General features: G+C 37.7%; 1 protein-coding gene across 2 annotated transcripts in view; it reads right to left on the bottom strand.

Moving 5' to 3' along the window:
* Positions 1-24,209, bottom strand: part of Cv-c (RhoGTPase activating protein) — a 350,396-nt gene that overhangs the window by 21,382 nt on the left and 304,805 nt on the right. For both annotated transcript variants that reach the window (XM_072005731.1, XM_072005732.1), the window contains one exon: positions 12,472-12,632. In XM_072005731.1, the coding sequence (XP_071861832.1) occupies positions 12,472-12,632 (161 nt within the window). The remainder of the gene's footprint in view (positions 1-12,471; positions 12,633-24,209) is intronic.

Below are 24,209 nucleotides of genomic sequence, written 5' to 3'. Positions count from 1 at the left end.
ATTTCTCGAACTCGAATACCCGTGACACGATATCGTAAACGATGATTGTGAACAAGAAACGCGACGTGGAGAAAACGACCCTCTCATCTTGACACGAAAACATCGATCAACCGATTGTCAACTACGAATCCAACGTGTTAAAACGTACTCTACAGAACCAATATCTGAAACGTATACACTGATCGTAACAGGATAAAACGAACAGAAGGCAACTTAACGCAAAGTAGGCGAAGAATATATTTAAGTTCAACGACCTGAGAAAAACTGGTGGCGGAAAATTGGCGCCGGAAACATCGGTGAACGATCGAATTATGCATGATGCGAAAAGATAATTTAAATTTCCAACCGTGTGAAGTCTCGTGGTCGCGTTGCGTACAGGTGCGAACTTGTGCAACGGACTACTAAAAACTAGATCCAACGAGCTGCGTCCCCGCGGATCGTTATAACGGTCTGCCATAGAAATGTGTATATATGTCCTCACGCGACCGCGGGACATTTATATCACGTTAATGACCGTTTCCAGCCGGACAATATGTCACATCGTGACAAGAACATGTTATAGCTCCAGTTAGCTACCTACTTTTGACGAGGTTCGTCTTGAAAATTTCGAATAATGAGGGAACCAAGATGCTTTTCAATGGAAAAACGACGCAAGACGAAAAATGGAACGCTTTAAACGGTTCCTGTCGAACTCGGGTTCGTTTAATCGGGTGTTTAATCGGGTGATATAATCGAGCTAAGAAAGTTTCGAATGTACGATAAGCGTGCGTTCGTTCGCACGAAACGCGTTCGCAATTAGAGGAAGAACGTATAATTACTAGGAAAGCGATCCTGATCGAGATGGTGATTGGTTCGATCTGGGAAATCGGAAATTATTTCCTGCTACGATTTCATTTTTGTAAGTAAGACGAGAGTTGCTGAATTTCCAGGAAAGGAAGTGGATCTTGTAAGGGGATAATTTTGTTGGATATTCATGGCGTTAATTTTATGATCGACGATCTATCGATAATTATACGACGAACTGTGTCAAATTTCCTGTAGATAATTATTTATTTAATAAGCTATCTTGATGTATCCTCCGTGGAAAGTTGGACTCCAGAACGAATTTATTATGATGGGAATAAGATAAGTATTTTTTATTTCTTTAGGAAAAATAATATATGTATAATATGTATTTATACGTAGCAAGTGGGTATCAAGGCTGACTGTTTGTGAAAGGATTTTATTCGAAAGGAGTATTTATTCATGGAATCTTTTGAACTGAAAAAGAATTGTGAGTTATAGAAGAAACAAGCACGTATTTTAAAACAACAAACTTATCTTCATAAACTTTCCACCTCTACCACAAAATTGTTAGCAAATCAAAACTTACATCTACAGACACTATTTAAGGTTATCATACATTTGAAAACAATCAACATAATCATCATCCTTTGAATTCTCTGATCGCGTCGAATCGATTTCCATTTACCTAAACACGAAGGAATAACTGGGAAGATGGAGAGATCTATAACTCCAGAGAAACGATCCGCAAAAGCGGCGCCTTATGTCGAGGACGAAAGCTCGGTTAAGAGGAGGCGGAGAGAGGAACGAGGCGGTTCTCTGTCGTGGTCGGTCCTCGAGGCAGGTTGACAGGCGCAACAGCAGCCGACATTCCTTCGTCAATCGGGTAAACCGGTTGCCATAAATTCGCGCGAACGAACGCGACTGTCCTGTGGCCCGTTTCAGCGTTTTCTGCCGGCGATACCAGTATCCGCTTGCCTGAGTACTTTTTCTCCTAGTACGGTGGGGACGCTGTTTCTCGATCCGAGACGCGTGAACGTCGATCGCCGGAATAAATCGCGCGCCACCGCAAAAACCGTATTATTTTGCAACAAGTTCGCCACAGGCTCGTTGATTGCACGTTGAAATAACCTCCTTTTCGTTCTTTTTTCTTTGTTTCTATCTGTTTTATTCTCGATAAAATTTCCGCCCGGGTGAATTAGCTCGAAGTTTTTAACGATCTATAGATTGTACCGGCGCATGGTGAAATATTGACTCGAAGTTGCGTCACGTGTTAGAATATTTTTCATCAAAATTTCGTTCAAACCTTGTTACCGACGGTAGGAGTGATAGCTTTGTGTCGAAGAATCGTTTCGTTTTTCGATTTCAGTATGCGAGAGATCTGACGAGTTTCCATTAATCTATGTCGTCGAAAAAGTGGTGAAACACTCAATCTTCGTATTTTTTTTCTCCAGTGCTAATTGGACTTTTTCCCGATAAATGAATATTCATCGACAATTTATTAGCACGCAAAAATCGAACTTTTCCAGGTCGAAACTCGGTTCTCTATGTTTCACACATGTGTCCAATGAGCGTTTTTTCCACTTTGATTCTGATGGACAAAAAGTTCGCGCATCTGTTGTCATTTCCTCGTTTGGAACGGAAATTTTGTTAACCTGCTGCTATCGTACCGAAAACGACAAAACGGTACTAGTTTATGGGGTGCTTCGAATAAAACTTGTACGATCACGTTTATGGTATATATCGTTCATTTTTATCCTTTGGTGTAGCAGAATTTTTATATTTATTGTTTGATATACCTTTCGTAATGATTTATCAAATTTCGTACATTTTATACAAAATATAAATGAGAAGCATTTTCGGAGAAACAACTAGAAGATTTCTAGATCATTCTAAATCACATGATTCACTGATTTCAAAATTTATCTAATCCATCGAATAAAACGAAGTACTCTATACAAAACGATATATAATATTAATAATCATCTTATTCTTCGTTGTCAAATGTTTTGTTCATTGTTTGATTGAAAAATTACTTTTCTATAGTTCTATTATTTTTCACGGTATGTATATTAAATAGAAGTTGCATTGTTATCGACACTATTCCATTCACATCAGGGAACAGGTGCCATGTACGAGCACCTTGAAACGATAAAGATTTGTTATGCTCCAATTCGCCTATATAAAAACTAACAGTAAAGTACCTCATTCTGGCTCCATTAACCACAATCTTCCATTGACCACAAGAATTGCTCCAAATACGCATTATAGATTCAGATACAGATGTGGAGATTATCAAATTCTCTCCGGTAACTACCTTGTCTATATACTAAATTCACATCTCTCGCCATCCATTCCATTTTTTGCTTACGCTATCAATTCAAAATTCTCTTACCAGAGACTACAACCAGTTCCCCGACGTACTCAAGAAAAAAAGGATCGTTCCCACATTGCTATTTTCACGGTCGGCTGCTTCCTCAAACAGACGTGAAACGGTTATTTAAAAAGAATTAGAAAAGAACGTAGAAACTTTAAACTGGCGCTCTCATCGCTACGGAACGTCGCGGAGCGGATTTCATCACGCTCTAGTATGCAGCAGGCGTGCATTTGCGCAATCGAACGCGGCTGGTGCAGGTGCAACTGGCAGCCGTGCCGCGCAGTCTGCCAGCCACGACTTTCAGCAGGGTCTCGCGTGTACCGAACCAGTTTCCAGCTTTTACGCGGCGACGACAACGATCACCGTGACTGTCATCGTCGTCGTCCACCTCCTCGTCATCCCTGTCGCTCGAAACGCGGCTCCGCGTCCGCAATTATTGCTCCTGCACCTTGGCGAGGATGTAACATAGAAAACTAGAGACGTATTGGTACAAAGTGGAGCGAGAGGGAGCAAATGAGAAAGGCGGTAACTGCATAGAATGCCTTTTATAACGAACCACTCTGCTCGGTAATTAACTGTTCGCCAATTAATGAGTCCACGAAGACTTCGTCTTGTTTCCGTGGTTATACACAGAGAGGGAAGAGGGTGTGTGTCTGTGTGTGTGGAATGAATATCGTGATCTCATTTTGCAGAAGAGGTTTCTTCAAATGAATAAACGATTGTGAATATTTGTGATTAATAATGATATAGCTTAGAGAGGTTTATTTTAGAGTTAAATGTTTAGTCTATCTACTAAATCATTTATTAAGTATATTAGAAACTTTTATAATTATGGAATTAGAAGTTAGTCGAGACATTTAATACTTCTACATACAAACACGATATAATTCATTTTTAGTAGAAATTACATGACACGTAAAGAAATTGATACGTCCAAAAGATCAATAGTTTTAACGATGAGTTAACAGGTTAAATGGTCCTATGTGTTTGCTAAATCGCATACTTTGTATAAATTATTGATTGTATTTCATATTTATATTATGCTATTTTTTGTATGAGATATTTAACAATGTAACATTTAACAGTTCTACATTTTCTTGTGAAATTTAGAAAGAGAAATTTATTACGATTTAACACAAATTAAGATACGATAGATGATTAAGATAAGAGGGACGTTAAATAGTAAAGTTTCGAGATTGTTCCTAGATTTTGTATTGGATATGGTTAAGTCGATTTGAAGAAAAATATGTAGTCGCGATTAAAACTGGTTCTCTTAACTGAATATAGGATGCCAGCAGGCGTTACTTTATGGATATTGGAAAGTGAAATTGAAATTTTCTTCTGACTTAACAGTTAGTTAAATTAATTTTACGGCCATATTATCGCTTTGTATGTATTGGAGAAGTACCGAATACCTAGCTAGCTTCATTACCTTCCATTAATATCACCATTTACAAATTTTAATCTTTATATTAATTTAATTATGTAGATTTTCAATTATTAATCCAAACATATCTACACAATATCTAAATCTTCCTACTTTCACTTTCGATTCATCTTGTAGCCAAACGATCTTAATTAACTCTTCTATCTATGAATTTCATCTTCAACCTATTTATATACAAACGTAACGTACGGACAAGTATCTTACATGACGTACACTACCAAATTGGAAACAATTGGGAACAGTTGAATAAAAAATTTATAAAATTAATTTAGAAATGACTTGCAATATGGCATTGCGATATGCATTCGTTGTTTAACAAAAGAAAAGATAAGAAAACACACACGATAAACAAAATTAAACAAAATAAAAAATTTTTTTAAAACATTGTTAGAAGAAGTAAGTAAAAGTTCTGTGATCACAATTTCATTATAGTAAATTTCGAGTCAATAATAAAATTAATAGCAGATTCAGTGGAGATGGTTTGGAACAAGCGTGTAGTAATTACAACAAGTGTTATATAGTAGAAACAAGCCGAAACGTCAGTGCTCGACTGAACCTCGCCTTTCCGCACCTGTCGCGCAAGAAAAGGTCAACGGCGTCGCGTTCAGAAAACACCAAGTGCCCAGCATTGCTCTCTGAAATCCATCGAATTCCATCTGGCTGTGAAACGAGGTAAAGGAAAGCGCGGGGTTAAAGGTTCCCCAAGTGTATGCGCGTCTCGGAGTCAACGATCTACTTCTGCGTTTCCAGGAGTCGAGCCCGGGCGAACCGTCAAATTACTTTCGAGGAACGAAACCCCGTAAAGTGGGACGCTATACGACGTCCACGAGTTCGATAACACAGTCGTAAATCGAGCCTCAATCATTTCCTGTTCGATCGGTAATTACCGCCAACCATCGATTCGCCCGACACGCGACGAATCGCCATTCTCTGGTTTCGATCAAAACGGACGATCTCGCTGGTCAACGTTTACAGGGATGAAACTCGAAGAAACGAAAGGCGCACTTTCTGACAGCGAAAGTCTCCGATTCGATTCCAGTATACTCGAACAAACGCGTACACATGGCCTGGCATGCCTCGGAAAGTGGACGATTGTCTGATAAAATTTGAAAGGGAATTTCTTTTCGTAATTTATGAAAAAGGAGCAGGTTTCGCGTGGAAAAATGAGCTGACTCGATATCGTGACTGATTGAGACAAACTCAGAGTGATTGCAAGAAATTATAATTGCATCGGATATTGGTATTATTCGTGGATTTAGAATTTGTTTAGTTATTCAGATTCTTAAAATGAATTTTAGACTTGAATTTGGACAATAGATCTGCGATCTACTTTTATTCATACAGCATTTCTCCTCTGTTTTGTGAATTCACATGACTAAGCATGAAATTGTGTTATTATACTGTCCAAAATTAAATATTGTGTGTACAGAGTTGTCATGTTTTGTGCTTATCTAACTCATCTTAATGTCTTCCATAATACAATGAGGAAAAGGTATAGTTCCATCTAAAAAAATTCAAGATGATCCTACCTTCACTATGAAAGGAGAAAGTATATTTGAAATATTCCTTATCGCTTCTTTTCTTTGAACACAGATAAATCTTCAGAAATAATTTTGTTTTTCCTATCTAGACTGTCACCAGTGATTGAAAAATGGACACCCTTCACTTCCAGCCAAATCCTGATTGACAAATATTTCAAGACCGAGCCCTCTTCCGCAACATCATGACACAAATATTAATTTCCAGATCCTTTCTCTTTTTTCATCGACGATGATCGAAACGATTCCCAGAAGGAATCGAGGCGAAATAACTGGACATCGTCTCTAACTTTCTCTCCGGGTCGAATCCTGGCGATCGGTTGCGCGCCTATTAATTTTGACAATCGAAAAGTCGGAGTCTCGACCTTGCACTCGTGGCCAAGGAAAGCCCTATTAGGTGAAAGCAAGCAGATGAGGCGTGGACACGTGGAAACGATCATCCACCGGAACCGTACGCTTTGCGAAAGTAAAAGTCGAAGCCCGTGCTATCGACGTCGTTCTCGTGAAACGTCCCGCGAAACGAGCGTTCCTTACGAAATGGCTGATTAGACGATAGACTCGTGGCATGTAACGTTGTCCGCGTTTCAATGAAACAACGCGACGCGACGCGACGCACATGTCGTGAACAGTCTGAGGAAGCTACCCGTGGCGTCGTCGTCGAAAGTAAAACGTCGTGTACTTAGTTAGGCACGTGTCTTTCGATGAGCGAAGATAAGTATATTATGAGAGATTTTAGTGAACTTTATTTATTACGTACAGTGATGAATCTCGCAGGTTTATAAAAAATTTGTGAATGTATTTAAAAAATTGGAATTTTTATTTGTTGTTTATTTTATTTTATTTGTCATTTAGCATAATTCGAGTTATTTATGCTTGTATTTGGAAAGCTGATAAATTGTGCGTGAAATTTCTAAAAAGGATACTTTAAAATTTGAAAATAGTATCGTAAAGTTACTACATTTTTATATAAATTTGAAAAATGGAAAATTGAATATTTAAATAATAGCAAGCATAAGAAGGCATGGCTTTAGGATTTCATGTTATGCGAAATATGATAAATCATCAATCACATGATAATATGGAACAATAGCTGAAGTAAATGGAGCAAATGAATAATAGCATAAAACGTGATTAAAAGCTTCTATCCCATCGTGGAACATAATTCATCGCGAAATTTTGTTTTTAAGTAATTTTTAAAGTCGCGTTCAATTAATGTTTCGTGATAAATATAACGTCAAGGTTGATTTTTGTCAATCCTGTAGCTAATAGCTGTTTGCGGATACCTTGAACATGTTCGTTTGTCCGTGAAAAGTTTGCTTTTCAATGAAAATTACGATCGACCGAATTTGCAGAGTAATCATGGAGAATGATAGTGGTGAATCCTCAGGGTCTAATGTGGATCGATAGGCTACGTTCGAAAATCGGGTCAATGCAACGATAAAACGTGAATAGAATACTCACCGTAATATCCGATTTCAATTCGAAACAAATATTTTGCAAAATAATATTGAAGCACTAAAAACCAGCAACCAGTACGTAACTACTACTTGCTTTATACTTAAATATAGATAGTATAAACTGCATAAGATAACCTATCGGGCATAATAACATGAAATCTTCTTTTTAGAGTTTAATTTAGTTTCTGAGTATTAATACATTTAGGTCATACAACTTATTTTTAAGGAATCTTCTAACTTTTAATATACCTAACTAGTTATCAAGAATATCACTCGTCAATGTCTTTTTGTTAGCAATTTCTTCTTCACTCGTATACGATACAGCACAGGTTACCTTATCTTACGATCTTATATGTCACAAGAAGAAAGTTGAAATATACATAATTTATATCTGAAAATCTTAGAATTAAGAACTTTATTATAGATATAATCTGCCTTGAATGCATCTTAACCGTAATCTATGTCAGTGCTGTCGTCTTCTACGAGTTATTGTTATAAGAAAAAAGCCTTTAGAAAGAGAGCGAGAGATCCAATATGAGTTCTCTCATTCCCAGTCTCATTGTACAAACGACGAAAATGATTTATGATAATAGGAAAAGCCTACTTTACGCGCGAGCAATATTTGAACATGTCTGATCCATACTATAAATTAATATAATTTAATGTTATAAGATTTAAGCTCTTTCGTACAATAATTTAGTAATGAATTAAGTTCTAAATTTACATCGAATAACCCAAAACACTGGCTCATAATTCGAAAATAAATTTATGTAAGACTCCATTTATTTTATTATCACACTTATTACCCTTATGCAAGTCAAATTAATATTACTGGTTACTTGGTAAATTTCGTCAACTACATTAATTCAATTGTGCAAGAGGATCACAAGGCGACCATACTTATAAATAGTCACACATCTGATCCTCGACGTATGACTCAAAAGTCATAACGGTTATGATTGATCCTTTCATACATACGCGTCATGTGTCGCAATTGTCAGCAAAAAACGGCAACGATATCGAATGATTTCGTATGCCACGACGGTTAATACCATAAATGTGCGAACGTGCTTTCTCTCCATCTAGGGAGGCATGTTCGAAAAATATTCCCTGGTACACGCGCTTTTTTTCTCTCTCTTTCTCTCTCTTTCGCGCTTTGTGGTTATACGGTGTCTGTACTTGTCGGTCGCTTTACACGAGACCTCGCGACATTTTCTATTTATTAAATACAGAGCGCGCATAACGCAGTGTCCACTCGCTTCCGGTGAGAGCACCGACACTTGTTGCAGCTGCACGCGTGTCTACGCACGTGTGAGCTCGCGCTAATAGCGGGTAAAACGCGCACCCGTGCACCGTTTATGGGCATGAAAGTCCTGGATCTCCGTGAACGCGGCGATCTATCGATTCTTCGAGCGCGTACGCTGACAACCGTTGAAGAAAGCTCTATTATTTATCTAGATTTTTCGTAACAATAGAATCGTGATTGTTTTATTATTTTGGCAAATTGTTTATTTCAGCATTAAGTAGTTGAAAATACTGCGTAGCATTCAGCTGAAAAATTTTCTAATGCAGGAAGCATGAAATATTCAAATTAATTTGCAACCTAGCTCTACATTTCTATTCCTTTTTACTATACTAAGCTTCAAAAAAATCTCAAAAAGTTCTATGTTAGTTATCAACGTTTTAGTACATTATATAACCGCTCGCTAAATCAAAAGTTTGAAATGTTGTTTAATAAAGATAGAAAATCAAAAGAGAAGGTAAAATTTCATTCGAAGATATATGACGATCTAATATTATTTTACTGTACGAATTGTAAATGTTAGCAGTCAAAAAATTGCCTGGAGGAGTCGGAAGAAAAATCGCACGATATAAAAACAATTTATGAGATGAAATCTCAGATAGACGGTTCCCATTGATCTATCGATTCGCACCGTCATGTTACGGAGATAGAGATTACGCGTATCGATACGTACACAAGGTATTCTCGCGTATGTTTGAATGAAAATAAAAGAGACAGAGGAAGAGAAGCAAAAGGAAAAAAGAACAGCAATCACGATTATTCGCAATGAATTCAATCGGACTTTGCGTTCCTTTCTTTTGTACGATTGTTACGAGGGGTGCGTGAATGGATCCGAGTAATTTCTCTCTTGAGATCGCACGAATTGATCCTCGTGATCTTAATCGACCGGCCCCGGCGTATAATTGATTTAAGCTCACAACGAAACGCTTTTAACTCTGATTTGCGAGGCGAACGCTCGTAGTGCATTGTCTCATTGTATAATTTTGGAACACTTCCTGCTTGAAAGACGGAGGCTGAACAATAAAATTTCTTTAAGATTGATCTTTACGAGTTCCGTGACACCACGCGGACGATTCCCGCCCTCGATTCGCGTCAGTTTTGAATTTAACGAGGCATGTACATTTCGCGCCATATAGTTCGATTAAACGACGGGAATAAAAAGGTGTTTCACACGAGAAGTTAAAAACGCCAACAACTGCTGACGTTGATCTCTCGACTCAATTTCCTCGGTTATTCTTTCATTTCACTTTTCGCGATAATTGTACATATCACACGTGCGACTGCTCTTTATGAAAGTTTATGAACACGCTAGATTGGAGGTAATCGTGGTGTTAAATGAAATTGTTTTAGCAACGGTGATAAAATTGGTGAGAGTTACTTGGGGGAAACACGAAGAATGATTACGAAGTCGAGTGATTTGAATCCTCCCGTTGGGCATTAATTTTTATTTAGCAGTGAATGTTATTTTTGATAACACTATCAGTTACTAATAAGTACCTCGGTTTTTTCTAAATCTTAATGTCTTTTCGCTATCCTAATGAACCGGAAATCAATTACGAAAAATAAGATTTTACGAAACGATCCTAATGGAAAATTCGAATGCCACTCTCGTACGACCACCATAAGGACGTCGTTCCACCATGCCTGGCAGCACTTTCCACGGTAATTAACTCTGGTCTTATCCTGATCACGTGACGATCGTTAGTTGTTATTCCATTCGTATGTTCGTTCTCAGCAAATCGTAAGAATAGCACAAGACGACCAAGAGCCTCGCATAACAATGACCATACACGATGGAAACGTGTCATAACTCGTTGAATTCCGATAGCTCGAGCCTGCAATTAGTCGACGGAGAAAGAGATTCGAGATAACGAAGTGTATTTCGATGTCGTCGCCACTTGGCGAAACACGGACGATGGAATGACGAAACGACATTTGTGACCCTGGAATTTTACTCGAAGCAAATTGGAAAATGTCGAAGATAGAATTAGTCGACGCCGTTACTGCACTATCTTGAAGATTTATTTTGGTATTTCAATATTTTTATATTCGTCGCCATGAGGTTCAGCAATGATCGATAGAAAAGTTTTTGTTTTGAAATTAAAATTGCATGATATGTAATTACTTGCATGTTTCAAAATAATAATTGCATTAAATAATAGAAGAAAACTTCAATACTAATCATAAAAATAAATTATGCTTCTCGTAGTTCAATATGTAAATTCTATTTTGTGTAGAATTTAATCGACGTGAATGGAAAGTTGGCTGAAATACGATCGACGGTAAATCTATTAATTAAGGCTTGGAGTGTTGTTCGTACGGCTGGGTACCAGTAGAAAATTAAATTTGTTTCTGTTAATGATTTTCGAGGGGACAGAATAAATCCTAAATCTTACTCAGCTCTACTGAAACGTTTCCTTACTTTCTAAGAATGAAAGCACGAAAATGATTTCTAAATTTCACTCAAGCGTACTATAATTTTCTAGTTTATTATAAAATAATTTTCTAATAAAATTAGTAGATACATAGAGTGCCTCGAAATTTTCATAATTCGTAATTTCATGAGAAAGTTTATCGAATTTCAAATCACGTTTCAGAAATGATTTTTTCTTCGGTTTCTTTATATTTCGTTTCACAGAATATGAATTTTAATATATATGAGGTTTATCATAAGGATTGCATGTCTATAAGATTCAACAGAAGATACAGCGTAAAAACTCAGGTATCTGAGTTCCTGTAGAGATCCTAAGATCCATAATCAACAAGATAACAACAAAAAAAAAAAAATTCTATTGTGATGTGAACGTATTCTACTCACAAAATTCTACCTACTAAAAATTCAACAACCAGTTACTTCGACTAATATGCAAAATAGTGATTCGAGAAGTAACTCTTGCTTAAACGAATTTACTCTAGGCAATCTCAGATCAACGTCAAATATTGGACATTCCTGTGGCTCTTGTGGCTCTTGACATATCAAGAGATTACTCAGGTGACGTGCAATGTACGCCATAGATGACGAATCCTTTCGGAAGCCGAGCGACAAAGCGACTTTCCCTAAATTTGAGGAACGAATCAGCGTTCAAACAGATAATCTGGTCGCACTACGGAAGTTGAAGAAGGGACGTGATCCTTGAAAGGACCGCACCCGAGAAATCGTGGGATTCTAAGAAGCATTTAGGTGGAGGAACCCTTGTCGCGGCAAGCTCCTGATATTCCTGATCTAGACTGGTATTTCCGTCTTTTGAGATCCTCTCCTTTCGGATAGCTAAAAGCTTAAAAGGGTCTACTTGAAAACGAGCAATGAGTTTCTTTCAAAAAAATATTCGGAAACCTGGAACGATACGATAGAAAGAATAAAATGCAAATGATATATCAGAAAATACGATCAAACTGACTTTTGGTTGTAATTTTCCTTTTAATTTATTCTAGGCCTTAAAGAGAGTTGCGTGTTTTATTTATTTTATATCGCAACGTTTTGAGAAAGAATTAATTGTTTCCTTCAGTCAAGGGATATACAAAAAATATTGTCCTTTTAAAATTATAAATTATTAAAGGCTACTTACGCTTTTGCTGTGACTAGTGCTGTGCGTGTGATGCGTGTCAATTTTCATATTGGCGCACCGATTAAGTGCATGCAATCGTCGAAATAGACTTTGTAGGGAATCAGCCTCGAGGAAGGGATGGTCCTTGGCTACGCCAGAAACGTCTATCGGGAACTGGTAATCTGGAACAAACAGGAAACAAGCGTTTTATTTATCTGCACCACTTAACCAGTCTGCATCAAAATTTTAAAAATTTACTTATTAAAAATGGAACTCTTTTTTTCCAAATGCGAGGTTACGCATTTCCTTCTGTTATTTCCTCTTTTAGAAAGAGAAGAAAACACTTGAGTTTTTAATGAAAAAGAAAATGTTATAGTGTTAAAAAATATTTCCAGAATATTATTAAAAAATGAAACTTATCTTGAACCCTAACAATAATGTATACTTTAATTAATTTAAAAATGGTAAAATATACAATATCAGAATTCTAAAAAGAAAAAATATTGTATCGAAATTGAGCAAGAAATGTTTTCAAAACGTCATTAAAGAACTAAATGTTCTTTAAGCCCTTTAACAAAATAACATACTTCACCAAAACCCGTTTATCAACTAACAATCCGCTTAGTCCGCAAACCTCTATCGATAAACTAGTACCGATCGTTCTTCGTGTACGAAGTCTAATTGAAATAATGGCTAGTAAAATCAATTAAAACAGGGCGCGTGCGTTTCTACCGTTCTTCGTTTCTAATTGAATTTAAACGAGCGCTACCGCGCCCGGAAAAATAGAGGAGCAGGGATGCCAAGGCACCGACAATGGCTGTGGCCAGGATTTTATGGGCCCATCGAGTTTACGAGGAGATTAATGCCTGCGGGCTAAGTGGACACTGACCAAGCCCATTAAAGATCTTCGTTTGCGCGAGTTTATGCATTTACGTGCTTGAAAGTCGATCGTCCTCTTCCCGTATCAACGACACCACCATGATACATGAATTTCGATTATTTGATTAATGATCTCCGTGTAAATTCTATACCGCAGGGGACATGTCTGTCTAACTTCCTACTCGGTTTAGAACCTAATTTGCTTGTAATGACGCGATTGTATCGTTCGATGATGCTCGAGATAAATGAGCATAGTTGTTGCTACAAAAACTTACAATTGCAGAATGGATGTGTTTTCTTATTAAGGTATACAGCGTTCCAAAAAGGTGTTTTGAAAAAAATACATATTCGGATTATTGCGATTATTAAGTATTACAAATATCGCTTTATCTACATTTCTTTATTTTCAAAAATCTTGTTTTCAATATTACTATTAATATCTTTAATATTATTTACATTGTTCTGCAGATATGAAAGACTAATTTGTTTGCAAAGAGTTAATAACAGCTACCCTTTGGTATAATTTTTATAATTCCCCTATATTCTACAAAAAAGAAAAAGATAAATCTTTCTATTTCAAAACGATATACAATTGCAGAGGAAGTTTACAGTCCACAAAGAGGTATGTTTCCAAAAATGAAAAAACTAATTCTTCGAAGAAAACCTAGCGATCGCTATCAATACTACAGGTTTTCAGTTAGTCCATGAATATTCTCAACCTATCAGCTGTTATGGCAGTGCGTAAACGAAACAATCGCGATGTCTGATGTAGGTAAGGATTCGAGGAAACGTAAGATATATGGATACCCGTAAAGGTGGAGAGAGGATCGCCATAAAGAATCGCAGACTGGGAGAAACGAGGGAAAAAAAGGACACAAAGGGGACTTTCGTGGAATTCTTTTTTCGTGGAGTTGCCTCGCGAAACGTCGATACGTTTCGCCAGACCGTTATTTTATCCCTTATCGGCTTTCACTCGAAAATTTCGTGCAGTTTCGCAGGTGACATTATTCTTGGCCGTTTTCGTCGTGGTCATCCGTCTCTGTCTCCTTTTGTTCGCAAAACACCCTGTTGCAAAACACCATGAATACGTGGTCGCGGATGTCGCGTTGAAACTTCGGATGGCCTCCATCGCGGCTTGCGCAATGTCGACCCAGATCTCTTGAACCAGATCTCAGATCTATGATCTCAGAACGAGGGACCACGGATTGATCGAGACGATCTATTAACATCCGCGGTAATGTTCATTCGATCGTAACAAACCGTTTTTTCTTTCGTTTCTTTCTCTGTGCGTATTTTTTTACGAAATAAGAATTACCTTTCGTCGAAGGAAATTTTTTCTCGAGGCACGAACAGTCCGAAGTTACGAAACCGAAACTGTCGATACGGAGAAGGGACATGCCGGTACGCTATGAGATTTCATACGAGTGAAAAATGACTGATCCAGGTAGTAGAAAGATTTAAATGAATTTGCTACTTCTGACTGGGAACACAGTGTGAAGAATTCTAAGAAATATGAAAAATGGACGGTATGTCGGATTCGGAATCTTGTTGGTAAATTAAACGCGAGAGATTTCGAGAAATAACAAGGAGAAATCTGAGAAACTTTTTCTTCTACCGTCTACTGTTTATCATTTTCGTGTTGTATTTTGTACTTTCCAATTCTAGCTATTTACTTTCTCATAAGTTCGTTATCTACTCAGTCAGATTACATTTGCATAAAAATAGAAAATGTTTAAAAGTATTATTACCAAATTATTTATATCGTTAATTGTAAGAGATCACACGTATAGGGAAGGAAGATTCGCAAGATACGTTGTTATTTAAACGAACGTCTGGATCTGTAATTATGTTCGGGACGGCAATCAAAACATTAACTTCATTATTTGGAATTTAATAGAGTCCACTCTATCGTGTTTTACTATTCTGTCCTGTTCGCTTCATTTTATTACAATTATGATGTTGCTTGGCGTAACGGGACTTTCTCTATAAAAGTCCGATGCTTCTAATAGTAACGGACGCGCTTCGTGTACAGCGATTCCCTTTCGTGATTTAACGTTCTCCGCGATAATCAGGAAATTAAACTACGCCACGTGACGTAAACGAATTTACATATGCCCTGAAACTACTTTCGATGAACTCATTAATATGAAAACCCTTCCCGAGTTTAGTATCCACTTTCTCTGTGATAAATGATTCAACAGTTGGAACACCCTCTCAAACAGGAAAATATGATACGAAAGTGTTTTAATAAAAGGTATTACATAGGAATATTCCGTGTTAGTTATTTTTCGAGATAAGTAACTATTTTGAGCAGTATTAGATTTTGCAGAGAATTGTCACAATTTTTTTTACAGTTTTGTTGCATAATACAATGCATTTTATCCTACGGTATAAGTGCTTTCTATGTCTAGTTGGTTACTACAGTTTCCTTGCTTCATATTATCTATTTATTAAATCACGTAAAAAAGATGATAATCTATAGATGAGATTTGATGGATGAAGCAAAACCTCTTATCCTAAATTTCCAAGTTTCTTTCGTGCGATAAATGCAATACACGTAGTTTTATATGCAAAGCAGAACGAATCTTCACTACATTTAATATCTTCTACATTCAACTAACTCAAATAATGTACATCATCTCTAAGCTAAATAAGTGATTCATTCATAAATGGCATTTGAGATAAAAAATGAGAATAAATAATCAGAAATTCAATCTACCTTCTCTAAATCTCGAATTCAGCACACTTTAAAAAGAACGTTTATTGCTTAAATCTCGATGCTAAACAAAATTTCTAAAACACTCACATCGTTATAACCCTAAAAAACCAACTCCCAAGAGAGAAAGAGGAGAAAAAAAGACTTTCAGTAGCAACTTTCTAATGAATAAATCAATTGATCTGGCCGTTAATAATTTACAACGATTCAAGTTCCTAACGATTCGCGTACGAAAGAAAACGAGGCTGGCGCGGCTCATGCAGTTTCGCGACGATTTTATATTTAATGAACACGTCGGCTCATTATCTGTGTTTCACGTGTGTCTACTTTTTCATCTGGCAGAGGTCTACGCTCTCGTAGTACATCGATACACAAACGATATTCCATTAAACCAGGACAAACGAGGCGCATCGCGGCGTCGTGATTATAACAAAATCGCGTTGCCCGATAACTCTTGCTCCACGATCGATAGATTAACGTTAACGATTGGCCGATTACGCTCTCGCTTCCTGGATGTACTAATTGCCGAGCGTTCCGCGAGGAAATCTTCGTTGCCCGCCGCGCCGTCCATCTCTGCTTCGCCTAACGTATTAATTAGCATCCGTGGGGACTGGATTTCACTCACTCACCATCGTTATTAGCGTAATCAATAAATATTAACGGGACGAAGAGGATAATTGGAGTTAACAATTTTAGATAATCACCACGAGTTTAAATAAACGTGTATCTCTGCCTCGTTTTCTCTCGATCGCGAAAACCATTGTCTCTTGGTTGAAAGGATTCTGTGAGGAAGAGAATATCAACGTAGATGAAATCAAGTTGATAAGGCGTATCGAAGTGCATTCTTGTTCTTGCTCGAAGTTGGAGGGATCCGAACGAAGAGAATTTACGTTTTAAGTTAGTGATCTCGGTACTTTACATGGATTTTAGTTGAATATTAATATTTTTCTTCAATAAGGCGCAGAACGTTCGTAGATGCAAAATATGTTCTGACAGCGCAGGGCTATTTTATGGAACATCGATAGGTATAAAGAGTTTTGTTAGTTTCGCGAAGTTTATGTTTTGTGTATGAATTATATCGTAAATAGTTTCAAGTAGTGGTAATGTTCTTGAGATATTCCAACTCCATCGAACTCATGCGAATCCCCTGTGTATATAAAACGAAGTAAGTGCGTTTCGTAATGGCGATTATTAGGAATGAAGTAAGCATCCTATTGACCGTGAGTTTGATTTCACTGATTGGATCGCGAATGCAAGTGAATGTAATACTCGCATCAACGCGAACATTGCCGTAAAAATTCTTTTTTTGTTTTCTTTCCAAGCGTAAAACATTCTCTCGAGTCGAATTAAAGGCATCTGAACATAAAACGGCGATTTGCCAGGTGTGACAAACGTATCGCGTGTCTGCAAAGCCGATACCTCGAAAGCACGCATCATCGTGATTTCCTGTTACTTTACGCAACGAAATGCTTCTCGTGATAATCATCGTACGAGCATCGATTGCTTCGTAATGCGAATTTTTTTCGTTGATCGCGTCACTGTATTATAAACGTGGTATTCCTGGAACGAGGCCCGTTTCTCTAAAAGGAAAAGAAATCGACTAGCATCGATTTCGTCGAGAATTCTATTCGCCCAACCACCACCAGATCCCTCAACTGGAATCAATGAATACGATATACGGAGCGCGACCATAAATGTGAATATGACGTCAATGCTGTCCACGCGTATTTTTCTCTTCGTTTGATCGTATCGTGAATCATTGATCGGTCGGTAAATCGACGCTATTGAAAGATCGTAACGTTAGTAACTTAATTAACTATCGATCCTCTTAGCGTACACGTGCGACCAAAGAAGTGGGTCATCGAGATTGCACCGTGGGGATGATCAATATACATCTTCTGTAACAGGAGTTGGATTTATCACGGGAACTGCGCAGCCTCTATACCGTCATGTCATTCCGTGCGTGTCCCCCGATCTCTAGATCTTGTGATCTCTTGATCCTTCCATCCGACCATTTATCGGTGCACAACTGGCCAAATGATCTATGGAGAGGTTCATAGGATCCACGGAAACGCGTCGCTTTCGAAAAGTTTCTGTTAATCTCGTCCTTTCTATTAAGCTAAACGTTTCTTACTAACCTTTTAGGCAAGAAATTACGATCTAAATCTTGTAAGACAGTTAAATACTATAAATAATATAATAACACTAAATAATATAAGTTTTACGATTTAAAATTTTGTAAATATTATAGGGATACACAAATAAAATTCGACATAGTGAATTTTTGTATATAATCCGTATAATTTTTATTCGATTGGATTCATTCTTTTCGTATTAGTAACGTCGATTAGCTTTTTAGTGTTCGAAACAGGTTCGCGAGGAATTTGAAATAACTGTGACGTGCTTGGAAGAATAAGAAGTTGGCGTTTGTGCACGGTTTGATAGATTACAGTTTGCAAATATATTCGAGAGCACGTACGATTATGCTAAATATAATGGTAGAGTACTTCAGACTCTAGGAAGAATAAAAAGTAGTACAGCTAAAGATAGAAATGTGGTCGATAAAAACTGTCTGTTAGACACGCAATACTTGTTCTCTATTTCTGTATGCTAACCTTCTGCAGGGAAAAGAAATTCTGTTACAGAGCGATGAAAGTTTAGCATTCCATATATTACATTCAGAGGTATTACACAGAGATATTACATAGCTTAAAACAAACAAAAAAGTAACTCCATACGCGTGTTAAATAATACCGAAAAAACATTGTAAGTGGTATTGAACATGTGATCAAACAAACTATCGAAATCGAAGCTCTTTAATAAACAGAATCTGATACATCCCCATCTTTGAAATCTTGTAACTTGATTCTTTCACAAACCACCATTTCGTGGTGTCTGTTTGCTCTGGCTTGTATGTAACATCCAAAATATTGTATCACATATATATTACATATTATGAATTCCATTGAAACCAAAACTGGTGTAAATATGATCTCACTTATCTATCGTTTCGTAACTTGATTCCTACGCAGGAAATTCATTCAGGGTAGCATTTTGATGAATGAATTCTTAGATAAGATAAAACTAAAATAATATAGAGAAAAATTACAAAATTAATAAAGATGTTGGAACTTCTGGTTGTAAAATAATGGTTAATAAAGCATTTGTTTGAAGAAGTTGAAAGTTATGTAAATTGTATAAATTAATATACCAAAATATGGCAATATTTTCCTTGAGATTAGGGTTTTTCTACTCAAACTTCTTACACTTTCCGATCCCCTACAACTTTTGATCAACTTCAAGTTAAAATCAAGTTATAAGTTCAAGAGAGTTCGGCAACAGATCACTGGACTCAATATGACTTCTTTTTTCACGCGTAGCTTTTAACCGCACAAAGTACAAGTCCAGTTCGTTCCACCAACAGCACTTTTCTACTCTATTCTATCTCAAATGGAATTCTTCGTTCATCTACCGCATCTAACATTATCAAAGCCGCAGCTGCCTCACCAATATTTTGCTCGGAAAACGAAAAGCACAGGAACATCGATGTAACCATCCTAACCTATCGAATCTCTATGTATATCCGCCGTTTGTATCGGTATCGTATTTATATCACGGCTTGTGCCGGCCGACTGGAGTTCAACTGGGTCAATTAGCTACTATTCATAGTGCGCTCCGATCGTGAGAGGCCGGTTGAGTTACGATCCGACCGGTATACGTGCGCTAATACGCGGCCGAAGGAACGAACGTGGCGGCGGGTCGTCTCCCTCTTGAAACGCGTTTGTTTTGCCGCGTTGCACACATAGCACCGTGGAACCGGTGCAACGAGAACCGTGGCCAAGGAGAAAGAGAAGAGAGCCAGCACGTCAAAGAGAAGCGTGGATCGGATTTTCTCACGCGATCTCCCCAACACGATCCTCCCAAGAGCGCGTCGATCGGTTTCGCTCGCCGATTTGACCGAGCCGCAGGCTTGCCTCTCTCGTGGAATTATCATGTTTCGAACGGATATCGCGATGCCGTGAGCCGTAGCTTCCAGTTGCATCGAGCGAAATGGTTCCCCTGTTTCGACGCCTCCGGTTTGATGTTTCAGGCAAACGCCGGTAGCTACACGCTCTGTCGTTAACCTTAGAACCGTACGCCGTTTGAACCGTAACGCCAACTTGTACGCCAGCCCTGATTTACGAGTGGCTCACTTGTTTTTAGCCGACGATTGTGGGTGCTTGGAAATCGCGGATATTTTTGTGGAGGCACGTGTTATTTGAATTTTTCGTCATTTTGGTGAGGTGAAGGGAAATTTTTGGATTATTTGAAGATTTATTTGGTTCAAGAGCCATATTTTTTAGTTCCATAAATTGAAGTGTAGAGGAAAGGTTTGTTACGAATACCAAATTTACCTTTGAATTTTCTATTATTTATGTCATCGTGTTACAATAAATGAGCTTATGGAAGCGAGTCATCTGTCCCTTGGAATTTGAGTATTAATCGTGTACTAGTCAATGGTTCACTTCAGCACTGAAAAGTAGAGCTGTCTCTTTATTGCAGTGGCAATCTATGAATTGTATTGTTGTGGTTTTCTTCATATACATTATCCGGAATTCGGAGTATTTCATCTTTAGAATTAATGTTTTTTCAGAGAGTATTTCAGAATATTCTGACTTTTCCTCAACAATTTCCTTGAAATCACATATATTTTCGTAACTTCAAAAGACATATCGAAGTTTTTATAATAATAAATACACCATGTTATGAAAAACAGCAAGGGACTGATTTATACCACTATGATTTTCAATCTCTACCCCTTAATAGAAAAACAACTTTTTGACAAACTATTATGACAGGAGGAATAATTCCAAAGTTAATAAACAGCAAAGATATTAGATCTTAGATCAAAACCCTCGTGTCAAATGTTGGATCGAACCACGCTCCTGAACTACCGTAACCTATTACTTATAAACACTGAAACGTCAATAATCCAACGAATTTTTATACGGAAATTAATTTGTTGGTTGGCGTTTTCTTTAATTGCTACGCGATTATTTTGAATTCCATTAGTCTCATATATCAAATCAAAAGTAGCAGGCACAGCGAGCGTAAAATATTCCGCCAATGAATATTTCAAGAGAGAGAGAGAGAGAGGAGGAGACCTGTCTCGATAAGAAATAACGATAAGCAATCACGCCGAAGGCGGAGACGACCAGGCTTCCCTTGAGGAATCGTAACATTGTTAAAATCGTTATCGCTGTTGCTGCTGCTTTCTGTTCCACTGTCGATCGTCTAAAAATAGTTGGCAAGTTTCGTAACTTTTTACCACGGCATCTCGTCGAGAACCGCGCAAAACATTGCTGCGGTTAAGGGTACCAGCCTTTTATTTAGAAACTTGCACCATTCTTTCCTCTGCATTTGGCATCTGGGTTGTTGCAACATACTGCTCAGTGCACACGCCGCGTGTGTCTTGTCCAGCTGCGCTACATGGCAAACGTGTTTCTCGGTAGCAGCGGGTCTGACCATTTATTTACATACTGATTGCTCTTGAAAATCGAGCGCCTGAAGAATCTCGAAGCACCAAAGAAAAAGGAGGGAGGATGAGTTCGAGGTACGTGTTCGATAATCCGATAAACGAACTTGTTACAGTCGAAGGTGTCACAAGGCGGAAAGAAATTGTGGCTACTTCCTGATTATAAGCTTTTAAGTCACCGCCGAGCCAAGTTGACACTATCTGGCAATAATTTCGTTTGATGTTTCCCATCAATACCTAATATCCAATAACATTCAGTGGAACTAGCTTAATATTGCCGCTCTATATCGAACTGACCTTCACACTTGTATTATTTATTATTCTATCATTATTATTATTATTCTAATCTTTCCAGTTTTAACATATTGCGTTGTAAGTTAATTTTCCAACATAAATACGTTATTGGAAAATATTAATAATTAATACGTTAGGAAATATGAAATTACAGTAGAATCTTGACTAGCCAAATTAATCATGACACATGCTGTTCGAGTAACCGAATAACTCTGTTTCTGTATGAGAAACAATTTCCTAACAATTTCTTCCAATTTCTATTTTAAACGTTCTTGCAAGAGACCATCTCCAATTTTTCCGTTAATCGAACTTCTATTGCATATTCAAATTATAAACATCTTCAACGTAGATAAAGGAACCGCTTAGCATAAAATATCGAATGCCACTCGAAATGCAAAGGAATCAAATTCACAAGCACAGTTTCATTTGATTGAACGAGCCGAAGGATGGTGTATCGGTTCATCAACTGTATCCAAACACCGGTTAATTGAGGCGACGAAAAAAAGGGTGGCAAGCATCGTCGCCGATCAGAAACACCACGGAAACGATTACCACGGCTCGTTCGAAGTGGCATTTATAAATATTAATACCGGTCGTTCGCGGCATCTTGCGCCAACGGGGAGAGAGAGGGCTGCGCGCCGTTCTGCGGTTAGGGTAGAACCTGTTATTTAGTAACTTGCGCCATACCTTCTCTCCCGCTTTTGGCATCTGGGTCGCTGCAACGCACCGCGGTGTCGCCTGTCCAGCTGCATTGTACAGGACATGTTTATGGGTGCCTCGACCCAAGCAACGGTCAGCTCTATTGACTCACCGTACAAAGGTAATGTCGCACGGGCGTGTTTCTAACGACTCGTCAGCCAAACCAAGTCAAACGTCCCCCCATCGACGATCGAGCAAAATTGAGCAGCTACCTCGTACCGCGTTCTTATCCGATTCCGCGTGGTGCTTGTAGGGTGTTTCATAACACGTGGCCATGTAGGGGTGTAATTCAGTAAATGAAAGAAGGTGAAAGTTCAAATAAACGTACAGTCACCTACAGACGCTTTCGTGTACCTTGTAAAAGGATGTTTTTATTTGAACAAAACGTATATGATATTGTATTTGTTAATGTATAGAGTATTAATAAAACGGCTATCAAACATCTTGGCACGGAATGCGCTAATTTTGCAGGGACATCTCCTAGTATTTTATCTTTAAGAAATCCTAATTTAAAAAATGTATAATTTTTCACGGAGAAATTCAATCATTTCGAGCTACAATTTCATAAATAAAAGCGGTCAAAAATATGAAACAAGTTTTATATAAACATATGTTGTTCGTGAATATTAATACATACACTGTTTTCAAATTATTATCGTTCTTTTTTTCTACTAATTCTTATAGCAAACTAAAGTTAATCCTCAACTTTCAGGCTTATAATTTCAATTTACAAACTCATTTAAATTTTCTTATTAGTGTATCTTAGAATCGAATCTAACATTTAATTATTTCCACTCCATTGTAGCAATTAACAACTAAATATTTTATGTCTACTTTTTTTATAAAAAATCATCCCCTTCCCGTTTATCTGGCAATTAGAAATATCCTCTATATAGCAATATAAATGTGAAACTGGGGACATTTTTTCACGGCGCAAAGTTAACCTTGGAAGATTGCATCATGCCGCGAGGACGTTTGTTACCTGCCGCGCAGAATGAATGGGCGGTGAGAACAGGGTGCGTGCGTTTAATGGGGCGTGAAACAGTTTGGGAAATCTTGCTCCGGCGGATTGACCGAACATTTCGATGGACCAGGCACGTCCCTGAGGGTTTTAGATATAATTAAAGAACCGCTGAGCAGCTAGAGATGATGAGTTTCATATTTTAGGGGAATTATAAATAGTTTGATAATGGATGCTGGAACTAATCCCGATGACAGATGTCACGTCAGGACACGTGCTCGATTTTCGATGGTTGTCGCTGTCAGGATAGTGGTGGGACAGAGTGGATGTGCAGCACTATCTGACGTGACCGCTTTATTATCCACTAAATTGTTTAATGTTTTTTTTTTTTGTAATGAGTACCTCGTGTAATTTTACATGTTTGCGTTTCACAAATAAATGGCAAAATATTATAGTAAAAATGAACGAAATATTTTGAATAATATTGAGATGTCAAGTGAATTTAGATTTGAAGTTTCAAATGTTTAATTTCTAAATTTCTAAATTTTCAAACTTTTAATGTCAAAATTAGTGCAAATTGCTATACTTTACTATGTATCGCACGAAGTAACGCGAAGAGCAGTAACAGGAACTTCGCGTGTCGCATCGTCTCGTACTTCCGTTCATTAATCAACGCGATAGACGCCGTCGATCCG

The sequence above is a fragment of the Bombus fervidus genome, chromosome 6 (assembly GCF_041682495.2).
Source record: "Bombus fervidus isolate BK054 chromosome 6, iyBomFerv1, whole genome shotgun sequence".
In the NCBI taxonomy this organism is placed as follows: domain Eukaryota; kingdom Metazoa; phylum Arthropoda; class Insecta; order Hymenoptera; family Apidae; genus Bombus; species Bombus fervidus.
The sequence above is the reverse complement of the archived record's forward strand: the minus strand, read 5'-3'. Positions and strand labels throughout refer to the sequence as shown.